The sequence below is a fragment of the Phocoena sinus genome, chromosome 14 (assembly GCF_008692025.1).
Source record: "Phocoena sinus isolate mPhoSin1 chromosome 14, mPhoSin1.pri, whole genome shotgun sequence".
NCBI lineage: Eukaryota > Metazoa > Chordata > Mammalia > Artiodactyla > Phocoenidae > Phocoena > Phocoena sinus.
The window spans coordinates 72,848,272-72,860,700 of NC_045776.1; the positions used below are offsets into that span (position 1 = coordinate 72,848,272).

Below are 12,429 nucleotides of genomic sequence, written 5' to 3' on the forward strand. Positions count from 1 at the left end.
GTAGGTACTAGTATTGTTCTTATTTTACAGAAGAGGAAACAGGTTCTGAGAAGTGACTAACCACAGTCACAGAACTCCTGTGTATATTTCATACTATCAAAACATCTTGATAGTTGTTTTGATAGAAGGACATTTCTCAAAGTCCACCATTATTCTTCTGTTCTCTCCCTTAAGACATTGTTCGACTTTTATTTAAGACCCTGTAACCATCTCCACTTATTTTTTCATTCAGTCCTTATTACTTCTCTTATTTTCATAGTTTGCTTTACTAATCGCATGAAATTTTATCTAACTGCTCTGCCCCACAAAGTCTGTTCACCTTTTCCTTTCTTGGTGTTTCAGAAGGGAAGGAAGCTGAAACACGGAAGTCAATTTTATACTGTTTGTAACACTATCTAAAGAATTTTTTTAAGGGAGGAATTTGGAAAGCAGAGATTATGGGTATGGATCACACTTTTTCCTGTTACCCATTCCAAGCAACCATGAGGCTAATCCAGACCTTGGAACAGAGCTCTTTGGAGGCAGTGCCACGTCTGAGGGGCTCCTCTCCTCTCCAGGCACTGTGTCCCTGGCAGCTCTGAGGACGGCTCAGCTACAGTGGTGCTGTCATTGAGTGTTCAGGGAGGCTCCCCAAACCCTTACTGGCCTTAACTTTTATATCGTTTTCTGTCATTGTTGCTACTTCCCAATGTCTACTTGTCCAAGGATCTCTTACCAGTTTACACTAGTTACATTGCCCTTGTGACCAAGCTTAGTTTTCCCTCAAAAAAAAAAAAAAAACAAAAAACGGAGAGAGTCTTTGAGCTTTTTAGTTGTTTGTTTCTCAGATTGGTATTTGATGTGTGTTTGACTTGTTTTCTGCTATTAACAGAAAAGATAGCTTTCTAGCACGTGACTGTAACATTCTGAAATATGTTCTTCTGAAAACAGAATGATAAATGTGGTTATTTTAAAGGGCGAGGCATGAAGTATGTTTTCAGAGTTATACCAAGAAGCATTAATATTAAGAAAGTACTTCAGAGTTTTTTGAACTAAATCTATAATTTTTTATCTACTCAGTTTCATCTTACAAATTAATCTTTTAAATTTGGGAAGACTTGAAAGAATTTGACCAGTAAGTGGTGTGGTATGTTTGCAAAAGCTGATGAATGAAGAAAAAGAGAGGCAAACTGGATGAATAGTTGAGCGTGTGTTTCAGGGATGTGACATGGCTGGTGGCACTGTTCAGTTGGGGGTGGGAGTGATTCTCATTCAACGTGCTTGTATTAAGAACCTTCTCTGAAGTAGTCAGATGGGATGCATGCTGCCTCTTCAAACATGGAGTACGGTGGGGAGACTTGGTGGGCATGATTGGAAAAAGGTTATCGCTCAACTTAGAGAGAAGGAGTAGGTGGAGGCATAGGAGCAAAAGAAGAGGCTTGAGGCCAAGCGCGTGTGTTGCAGCGCCATTCTGTGTGAGTTATGCCTTTACAGTCGGACTTGATTCATCAGAGAGTAGGGGACCTCGTGATTTAAGGCAGGGAATGATGTGAACTGATTTTTGACAATGGCAGTGAAGAGTAAGTGGGGGAGAGAGACAGAAAATGGGAAAGGATACACACATCACACTAGGAAGTATGGGAATCGTGACCGAGGTGTGCCATGACAGTCTAGAGGAGCACCCCAGGGTGGTTGCAGCCTGAGTGTGCGTGATGAAGGTTACGATAAGATGAAAAGGAACCCAGAGTTTCTTGTTTGGAAGATTAGGGATAGAATGACATTGTGTGGAGTCATGGAGAATCCTGTCATTGAGCAGTTCTGAGTTGTTGTGTTTAGTTTAGACCCAGGTGGGGAGGATGAGCATAAAATGAGTGGCTGGAACAGTGTCCTTAAGTAAGTGAAAAAGATGTGATCCAGGGTGTGCATTGGCTTTAAAGGAGCAAGGGCGATGCATCTGAAGTAATGGGGGGAGGCAGGAGATGAGAGCTGGGAGGCCGGAACTGAGCTTGGCTTAGAGCTTTAGCATTCAGAACAGTCCCCTGGGTCTTAGTTGAGCACCATCTATAGCATGAGAAAAGGGATTTCCCCAAATACGAGCAGGTCACAGTGGGCTAACGGTGGGCACTTTGCACTAGTAGGGTGTAAACATCTTAGACTGGGGTTTAGGGCTGCCTGATTTTTTGAGGGACTTACAAACTCTGTTACGTTTATGAGCTGAATAGCTTGTGGAGAGAAGCTGAGCCTGTGCTCCACACTGACTGCTGTCTCCTCCCCAGCCCTGGCCATGGGTCTCTGTGTCGCTATGATCGCCTTCGTCCGCCTGCCCAGCCTCAAGGTCTCCTGCCTGCTTCTCTCAGGGCTTTTAATCTACGATGTCTTTTGGGTGAGTGTCTGTTTCCCCAAAGCTGCTGCTCTCCTTTGTGTTTAATTGGAACATTCACTCCGGAAAATTTTTAACTCTAAATATCCAAAGTTTGCTTGCCAGAGTACCTCCTGTCTGAGACCACTCCGGCCTGCACTGTACCTGTTAAAAGGTGAGCAGGCAGCTTTCTGTGCCTGTGTTTGTCGGGACTCGTTACAGTAGAGAGTACACGTGTGACTCTCGGGGTGGAAAAGGGAGCAGGCAGGCTAGGTTCTCTGCCCTGGAGCACTGGCAGCTCTGCTGTAAGGGCTTCCTCTGTGGGTGTGGAGAGGAAAAAATCTGCACATACACACAGGAGCGAAGATTTTCTTTCTCCTCAAAGCGTGCAGTCTAAAAAGCTTGATGATGCAGTACTGAGACTCTGCTCTTAAGAACAAAGAGGGCTGGTGCTGAGATCGGGGTGCTTCCAGCTCCCTCTGGTAAAGGTGACTCTCCCCTCGGCAGGTGTTTTTCTCTGCCTACATCTTTAATAGCAACGTCATGGTGAAGGTGGCCACACAGCCGGCTGACAATCCCCTTGACGTTCTATCCCGGAAGCTCCACCTGGGGCCCAATGTTGGGCGCGATGTTCCTCGCCTGTCTCTGCCTGGAAAACTGGTCTTCCCCAGGTAAGACTGGCGTGTCGGCCTCATCTCATGATGGTGAGGACACTGCCTTCCTCTGCCCCTCTGTTCCCCGGTTTGTCTGTTGTCATCAGCATTCTGATGCTGGACTGGAAAAGGGTTGTGAGTCATCTCCATTTTACAGATGGGGTCAAGAATACTGACTTAACTTGCAAAGACTGATCATTAAGTGATACAGGTGCAGCTTTTTAATATTGAATAATGTTATCAAACAACTCTGTGTTACCCCTGTTACCATAGTTTAAAGTTGGCTAGAGGGAATTAACGGGAGAATCTGGATCTTTTTTACTTCTGAGGCATTTGTAAAAATGTCTTAATGCTAAAATTATACAGTTCCTGGAACTATAATCTTGGAAAAATTAATGTGCTGCTTTAATCTCCCATGTCTGGTAGTAGTCGGTGCTTATTTGAAGTCTTAGCAGTGAACTTGTGACACATGGTGAGCTGCTTGACATTTCTAGAGGTGGCAGCGCTCAAGCAGATGGCTCCAGGCAGTCACTTAGGCGGTGCTCTCCCGAAGCACTGAGGGTGGGGGCTGAAGACCTCAATCACCAGTACTCTTGTGGCTCTTAATCTCTGAACTCTTAAAGACTAGTGTTGTTAAACCCATAGAGATTGCCATCTACCGTTCAGATAAGTTCTTTGACTTCTTAGAAAGTGAACAGACTTTGCGCAGGAGGAGAAATGGGGTTGTAGAAGGCGGCACCCCTGACATGTGACACTACGTTCCAGCTCCACTGGCAGTCACTTCTCTATGTTGGGCATTGGAGACATCGTGATGCCTGGACTCCTGTTGTGCTTTGTCCTTCGTTATGACAACTACAAAAAGCAAGCCAACGGTGACTCCTGCAGTGCCTCTGGACCCGCCAACATCTCCGGACGCATGCAGAAGGTTTCCTACTTTCACTGCACCCTCATTGGATACTTCGTAGGTAAGAGAACCAGAGAGACTGCATGCAGTCCCCTCTCTGGCTGTCCTCCAACCCCTGGAATTAAATCAGGTCTTCTAGCTGCAGATGCCAGATGAAAGGAAAGCAGTGACTCTGGTTGCTGTTACAAACAACCACAAAGGAAAAAAAACTGACCCACGAGATGAAAGATGCTCTATGTGTTGGCCAGCAGCCTAGTTCCCTATCCAATAATATGTTTGAAGAACATTGTAGGAAAAGTGTGGTCAGGCCTCAAAGTTGAGAAGACCTACCACATGATGAAATCTTCGGCTTGAGTTTACCGAATGTCATGTTTATTTCCTACTTTATTAGATACTTCCTTTCATCTGCTCTAACATGTCTATAACCTCTGACCTCGGACTCTCCCTCAGCCAGCTTTTCTCTAGCCAGCTCTGATTCGGGCAGACAGGAAGAGACGGTTGTAATTGGGCTAGTAACCTGTTTGTACTCCAACAGCTACGACAGTGAACGGAAAGGAGCACCTTTTTTGCCTCTGTGCCTCCTACTGAAGGAGCACCTCATAGTCCACGGTGCTCTCGTAGGTGTGGGTTCATTGCCACTCAACTCCACTGGCTCTGAGGGGGGCAGGGCAACTGTGGTATCCCCATTAGATGGATGAGCAGGCTGAGGCTCAAGACGTGAAAGGCCTCAGCCAAGGTTATATGGCTGTCATAAGCAGCAGAGTTGAAACTTGAACTCAGGTCTTCTGCCTCCAAGTCTGTCATCATATACCACAGGAGACAGAGGGCGACCAGGTACACTCAGGGCTGAAATGGGGCCTGGAACCAGGGACCTGGGCATGGAGTGGGACTTGGGCTACTCACAGGTCCTTAGAATTCTATGCTTTTAAAAACTGTGCTGCTCCCTGTTTCTTTACCTGCTCAAGCTGGGCATTTCACTCCCCACCATTGGATGGAATGTGTCACATTACAGCTGTACAATCTCAGGACTGTGCCAAGCAGCAGCGGCTCTCCTCTCTCGGGGCTGTCCCCTTGGAGTTATTCACGAATGTTTCTGTCTCCCCGCAGGTCTACTCACTGCTACTGTGGCGTCTCGAATTCACCGAGCAGCCCAGCCCGCCCTTCTCTATTTGGTGCCATTTACCTTATTGCCACTCCTCACGATGGCCTATTTAAAGGTGAGAGAGGCAGTTATAAACCAGTGAAAGCAATAACATGGCATTGACCCTGGACTTGGGTATGTATTCTCCTCGCTGGAGGTGGTTCTGCTTAAGACCCTAAGCTCTTGATCTTGAGAGCGGGATCTTTTTGTTTTTGTTGTTTGGGGAGGATTTTGTTTGTTTGCCTGCTTTTTTTTGCTAACCTGATATTAGCAACCTCTTTCAGGTTCTTACAGCCATTGGCTGACAATACTCATGAGGAGACCCCTTACCACCTGGTCATGGATTAATTAACTGAAATCCCTAAAGCCCCGCTACAGAGACTTCCTGCTTCTCTTAAAAAACAGCACCCTGGGGCCTCCCTGGTGGCGCAGTGGTTGAGAGTCCGCCTGCCGATGCAGGGGACATGGGTTCGTGCCCCGGTCCGGGAAGATCCCACGTGCCGCGGAGCATCTGGGCCCGTGAGCCGTGGCCACTGGGCCTGCGCAACTGGAGCCTGTGCTTCGCAACGGGAGAGGCCACAACAGTGAGAGGCCCCCGTACCGCAAAAAAAAAAAAAAAGAACAGCACCCTGTTGCCACCTAATAGCCCTTTAATACTCTGCATTAAAGTTTGGAAATAATTAAGAAATGCATTGTAAAAACTAAGGGCATTATCTGATTTATAAGATTTATATTATCATCCACATTTTACAGATGATGAAACAGGCACAGAGGTTAATTATCTTGCCTAGATCATCTGAATCATAAGTGATAAAACTGCCACCAGGGCGGAGTTGGTAAAAGCCCTTACCCACTCAGGGGGCTTAAGAGCCCTTCTAGGAGTTCTTCAAAGAATGAGGGGTTACTTTTCAGTGAGTAAAATTTGAATGTTCTTTGATTCTCCACAGAAGCAATCTGATCTGAGATCAGGAGTCTGAAAGGACTTGTAGGTATGTATGCCTCGAGTTGAAATCTGTGACTTAGTGAAGTTCCTTCTTTCCCAGGGTGACCTACGGCGGATGTGGTCTGAGCCATTCCACTCCAAGTCCAGCAGCTCCCGATTCCTGGAAGTATGATGGATCACAGAGAGCGACCAGAATGGCCTCTCAGTCCTTTCCTGTCCACGTGTGGTTTTGTTTCCTCTCAGAGCTGGCCTGGTACTCGGAGATGTACCTGTCTAAGGACTGCCATGTGACCGGATTATGCATTTGCAGGAGCGAGGTGCTGGAGCCTGTGTGGTTCCTTCTCTTCCTGCCGTTGGAGAGGTGGAGCCCCTCCTGAAGTGACAGGCCTTCCCCAGCACTCCTCCCTCCCCCGTTTTTATGGATCTGCACCAGACTGTTAACCTTTGGGGGACGGAGATGTGACTGTTTAAACTGACAAGGGCAAGGAGTCGTTCTATACCTTTGAACACTAAAAGGATGAAAAACATTAGCAAACTGGTTTCCTCAGTGAACCCTCAAGAACTTTTGGGACCAGTTTCCTATGGGGGACTCAGTTTCAGAGAACTGAGACAGAAACTCTTCTGTCATTATATTCTTTCCGTTTTTTGGATTTATTAAATATTTTCTGTGGTGTGCAGTGACTTATTAAATCCACAGACACTGAGTGACTTCTTACAACATACACATAAGAATTTGTTGTAATGAGTTCACGTCCACCCAGATGTTGTGTTGGCAGTGAACGAGGGCACGGTTTTTATACGTACACACACACATGCACATGGATATATATGAATAAACAAAAACTGAAACCTGCCAAGATCATGCTGTATAGCAGACAGGGGCTTGCTGTAATTTTTAGCATGTAGAGCAGTTCACTCTGGCTTCCTTGTATATGGATAAGCGGCTGTCTTTCCCTCCACAACTGAACATGCAGTTAAAAAACAGTATAGTATTTGTACTGATATACTCATGGACTTTAGGGGATGCTCATTTGGTTTTTGATCAGTGTAGCAAATTAGGGATGAAAAGTTAAAACTTTTTGGCCCTTTTTTCATTTTTACAGGCTTCTCCCTTGCAGGGTTTTTGATAGTTTCTTCTTGAACCAGTGCATGTATTATAGCAGCAGGTGTCTTTGTGCTTTCTGATCATAGTAATGTACTACTTGTAAATACATTTTTCTATTTTCTATTTTTTTGTATTTTTTTTTGGCATTTTGTTTCATTGGTGTGCTGTATTTTCCATGCCCTCACTCCTTTAAGAAAAAAAAAGGAAAAAAGCAACACGATCCTGTCCTTGCTGTTGTGATTATAGTCTTGGTTTACCTGTTGTGACAACTGGGTTTTGGGGACAAATGTCAAACACCCCCAGAGATGGGCCCTACGTTCCAGGAATTGTGGCAAGAATGAGCTGCTGTGACCCTTAAATCTGCCCGTGTGCTGTGGCCTTGGCTGGAGACCCAGTGTCCCAGCAGTGACTAGTGGGAGTGGTGTCCACAGCCTGAGGGGAAATTGCCCGTTGTTTGGAGGCAGAGAGAAGCCGGGGATTGGCCTGCCCACCTGAGAGCAGGGGTTGGAGAAGGGCCCATGTTTCCCGGGCTCTCCCTTAAGCAGGTGACCTGTGTATAAACTGGGGCGCTGTGGGCCCCATGGCTGGAGGTCGCGGTGGGTGGCACTCACAGGTGGTGCACGTGGCAGTGAGGATGGTGCGCTCCTCCGTCATGTCTTCAGATCCTGCTGAAGGCTGTATGTTTTTTGTTGTTTTGTTGGGTTTTTTTTTTTTTTTTTAATAAATGACTCCTTTCTAGCCTTTGTTACCTCATCTTCACTTTTGGTTGTTGGTACCAAATGGAGCTCCCGTCCCCTCCCACCTGCTCTGCCTGTTCAGGAGACTGACTTCAGGAAGCCCCTGTCTGTCTCCAGATGGGGTCCCCTGCAGCTCTGGTTCAGCCTACAAATGTCAGAGAACGGAGGCTTCTGCTGTCCACAGAACTCAAAACAGCCTCTGGGTTTAGTGAAGACCGGAAGTACACCCATATACTCTCTGCTGAGCAGCTGTACTTCTTTCTTAGCCCTCAAGGATGCTAATGGCTGCTTAAACGGAGCAGAGCAGGAGGTGGGGGGAATCTTCCAGAATGACTGATTAACAGCAAGTGCCAATATTAGTTAAAAATAATATCCTGGCAGTTTGTCATTTTAATTTTTCTAACTTTTCATTACAAAACTAAATTCCAGACAGAAAGAATGTAAATTTTTGTCATTGCTTTTGTGCAGGTTTGGGGGGAAAATACCCATACAGGACTCCTGAATGTAATCTGGATTCCAGTTGTAGTCTTCAGAGCCCTTGAAACTTCGGCAGAGTAACTGCAAATGTTCCTTTTGTTTTAAATTAAACACAGGAGACACGCTAGAATTAGCCCGGTTCTGGAAGTGTCAGGCTCTTCTAACGGGGAGAGGTTGAGGGTGGGGTGTGCAGTTAAAGCACATGCTTTCAGTTTCTCCTACAGCCTCCCTCTCTCCCCTGCTTCATATACTTATGTCCTGGTCTTATTTTTCCTGGTTTCTCAGATACTGAGTTTTGGGGTTTTGTATCTAAGAAGTTTCTTGCATTAGGCAAGGCATGTTGACAAAGTTCCAGCATGGACCCCCTTCCTCCCTCCCTCCCTGGTCTGGGGATTTTCTTCCCCCAAAGAGTCTGCATGTTGGAACTCTCACTTTTTCACAGTAACTTTCTTCTTTCTAATTTGAGCTAATGGAGATACGGCAGCAAAGTTTATCCAAAGCCTAGCACGTTCCATGACTATTATTACCACTTATGCCTTTTCTGAATAAGACAGCTGCACAGCTCCCTGTGTAGGAACAGTTCAAACTGAAACGGGGGCGCTTTACAGGGGGCTGGGGGGCGGTAGGCTACTCTCTGAATTGCCTTTGTAACATGCCAACACAGACCTTGGTTAAGCAGGTAAGTTATGTTACCCACAAGAAAAACAAAAGGACTACTAGTTCTCTGTAAGAAAGGAGGGAAGGGAGTTTTGCCAATGAAGTGTTAAAAATAGAATCTGCCGAGTCTGCATAGCAGCTCTCACATTACTGCTGACCAGATCCAGTGTTGTGTGTAGACATCTGTGTTTTGTAAAGCCTAACATTTATGTCAGAGCCTTGGAATGTAGCAGTTCTGTGCATATGTGAATGTCAACTGTGCAGTTCTTCTCCACAGAGACAGGTCAGACAGCACAGGGTCAGAAGGAAACCAGCCCATTCTGCTTCTGGTCTTCCAGTGCATACTGGCCTGGACAGCCTTCTTCCTTCACTCAATCCCATTTTTTGGGCAATTTCCATCACTGAAATCAAGAACAAGGGCTCCTAACACAGGTGTCAACCTTGCTACAGGAGTTTGTACTGAAGAGCTGCAAATCTAGTAGTAAAACTCGGGCCCTCCCCTCTTCTCAGAGGGATAAGCCAGGTAAGGGTTTTTTTTGGTTTTTTTTAATCCAGAAATTATTTCTATTCCTATGCAATTTACAGACTGCTTTCTACTTGCAAGCCTCTTAACTTCAGGTTCGGAATCCAGCTTCTCGTGTATGGAGCCTCTCCCAGGACAGTATTTTTCCCACTCCTTCTTTTGACTGTGGCAAGCCATCATTTGTTTCCTCCCCAAGCTTCTCCTTGGAATTCAAAGCCCTTTGCCATCCATTTGAGGTAATTCAGTCATGTTTCACTTAAACTGTGTTAGTCACTGGGTGCTCCTTCAACAGAACCAGACATCCTGATCCCTACCCTCGTGGTCTAACGCAGGCCTTGCTTCAACTTGCTTGATGTGTGGGGAAAGTGGGGTGGCAAGCATCCCCCCCACGAGGTTACTCAGCGGCACAGCACAGAGCTGCAGTCATAGCTTTCTGTGCTCGAATCTGGGCTTAGCTGTAAATGGCAAAGGCGTGGCTAGGAATGCTGATTCACAGGGCTGGGTGCGCCTGGCCAAGAGAAGGTTGAAAGCAGGGTTATAAGTGCTCTTTTTTCCTGTCCCATTGGTGCAGGTGAAGCCCAGTGCTCCTGAGGGACACAGGCCAGTGCTGAGCCAGATGTATCCCTGACAGCTGAAAGCGGCACCAAGTGCAGTTCGGAAGTCTCACTACTTAGAGCCAGCAGTTGGTTAGCAGGCGCTTTATCTCAGTGTCCTGCGGTCCTTTGTGGAAATTCTAACTTCATGCGGTGCTCTTTAGCAGTGATCCCTTTGCTGTGATGTAGAGCTCTTAGATGTTTGAGTTATTGAAGATTCACGTGGAAGGCTCAGGCTTAGTTATGGTTTCTTTCATTTGGATTCTGCCTAGTCAAAATTCTTAAGTTCCAAAAAGTCGGTCCCCTGTTGGGTGGAACCTGTAAAACCTGCCACTGGTTCGCAGGCGAACAGAAGCTCTGAGGGGTCCTGGAATAGGGGAGCCCCTGGGCTTCCTCCAGCGCCCACTGCGTCCTAGGGTTCTCACTAGACCCCAGGAAGACAGAGGAGTGGGAAGCCTGTTAGGGAGAGGAAACACGGGTTGGAACTGAGAGTCGGGAGGTCTGCCAGGCAGTGGGCCGCAGACTTCTGCCTTGTGAGGAATGAAAGACAGGAAGTGGGTGTCCGGAGGACAAAGGCGGAGGGCAGCAAGGTGGCCGCCTGCCAGCATTCCAGCCTCAGGATTCTGGGGGCCAGTCCTCTGCCTTGCCACAGACGTGCTCCTGCAGGCAGGTTGCACGTCAGCTTTCTAACGACAGTTTACTCAGCCCGCTGGATCTTCCTGGGTGCGGCAATCTCGTGCACCTAACTTCTAGTAGTTGAACCTTTTCCATTGGAGACAGTGGGTTTCTTCCCACTTTTGGTCAGTGTTGTAGCTTGATTATTTTAGGTTTTTTCCCTGGGTATACAGTAGCCGTGCCCAGCTATGCAGGCTTACAAGGGGAGGGCAGAATCCTGGCTACAAAGAGGAGATTGAGGACTTGGTAGTTCAGGGAGGAGCAGCCCAGCCTTGGCCTCTGAGATGACGAAGCGCTCTGCAGATGAGTCCTGGTCTTGCCAGCTGGACAGTGGTGGAAACAGTGCTGCGCTCCCCAACGCTGTCAGCAGGTCGGACCCCGGCCCCGGCCAGAGCTCTGTGAATGGAGAAACACCCTAAAGCACCCTGCTACCACCTCCCATTGCCCTGGCCCGTTCAGCAGCCACTGGTGTTTTCGGGGCCTGCGCCATTGGATGTCACCTACTACTGGGTCTCCCTGCCTCCATCTGGCCTTCACCTTGGTCTTCACTGAGCTGTTTTGCCAGCAGGCCTTCCCGTGAGAGCTGCCCTGGGCTAAGGTGGGGTGGGAAGAACAGACAGAACCTGGTGCCACATTGGATGCAGAATGTGGCGATTAGAAGATGACTCTGGCTTCTGACCTGAACAATTAATTGCCAAAACTGAGATAAGGAAAAGAGAGTAAGTCCTGTTCTAGCCGGTAAATAAACACTTCCTACGCCCTCTTTTACTTTATTGTAAAGCTAAAAAGTTGGGATGAAAGCATAGAAATGGTATTTAAAGCCTTAGGGAATATACAAGCTGTTCTCAACAGTGAGAGGTAGGAGAATGGCTCCCACAGGTGCTGTGCGTCGAGGCACCCGCCAGCACACATCCCTCACAGCCACATGGGGCCTTGCTTCGGTGACAGAGTCCCTCTGAGCCTTAGTTTCCCTATCTGGAATGGGAATAAAGGTGCGCCTTACTTAAAGTATTAAGTGAATGTTAGGCACTGTTCAGGTTTACTGAGTTTTCGTGTACTCCACAATTTACCAGTCTTCATGGAGTTAAAATACAATTAAAAACATCAGACTTAAACAGATACACACGCTTTCTTTATTCAAATGACCACAGCTTCTGAGGAAACTGGTTATCCTTCCACTGTTGAGGGGTGAAGGCTCTTCAGTCCTAGTCCAGGCTTTCAAAATTGAGTGGCTGCTGGATAGATAATAGGGTCTCTACCATCATCCTAGGCCAGTCCAGGATCTTGACATTTTTCTGGACACGCTGAAGGACTTGGCACAAGGAGTGGGGGGGGGATGAGTGAGCCTGAGTAGAGGTGGTCCAGGTCTGCGTGTTCTAGGATGTCTGGGCAGTCCCTCTGCTGCCACGGCTCCTCTGGGGAAGGGCCCAGCCGGTCACCCTGGTCAGGTTTCAGGAGTGACCCTTAGGAGCCATTCCTTAGGAGGTCAGCTTAGGCCTTAATCATTTTGCAGCCCAGTCCGAGCAGAAGGCTCGCAACAGAAGCGTGAAGTGTCCTGGCTACAGAACACAGAGGGGGCCTGCAAAGGGTCCTGGACTTGTTCTTGCAGTAACTCAGCTGGGACAGAGTCTGCCTAACGGATCCTTAACATTTTGGCTGCTTAAAGCCAAGAGTATCAACCTC

The 12,429-nt window shown here is 47.3% G+C and overlaps 1 protein-coding gene across 2 annotated transcripts in view; it reads left to right on the plus strand.

Annotated features, from left to right (window-relative positions):
• The window catches only part of SPPL3 (signal peptide peptidase like 3), a 117,938-nt gene extending 110,731 nt beyond the window's left edge, over positions 1-7,207 (plus strand). For both annotated transcript variants that reach the window (XM_032602489.1, XM_032602490.1), the window contains 5 exons: positions 2,256-2,362; positions 2,846-3,009; positions 3,757-3,956; positions 5,003-5,112; positions 6,080-7,207. In XM_032602489.1, coding sequence (XP_032458380.1) covers positions 2,256-2,362; positions 2,846-3,009; positions 3,757-3,956; positions 5,003-5,112; positions 6,080-6,151 — 653 coding nt within the window. In that variant the 3' untranslated portion in view covers positions 6,152-7,207. The remainder of the gene's footprint in view (positions 1-2,255; positions 2,363-2,845; positions 3,010-3,756; positions 3,957-5,002; positions 5,113-6,079) is intronic.
• Positions 7,208-12,429: the final 5,222 nt, after the last annotated feature.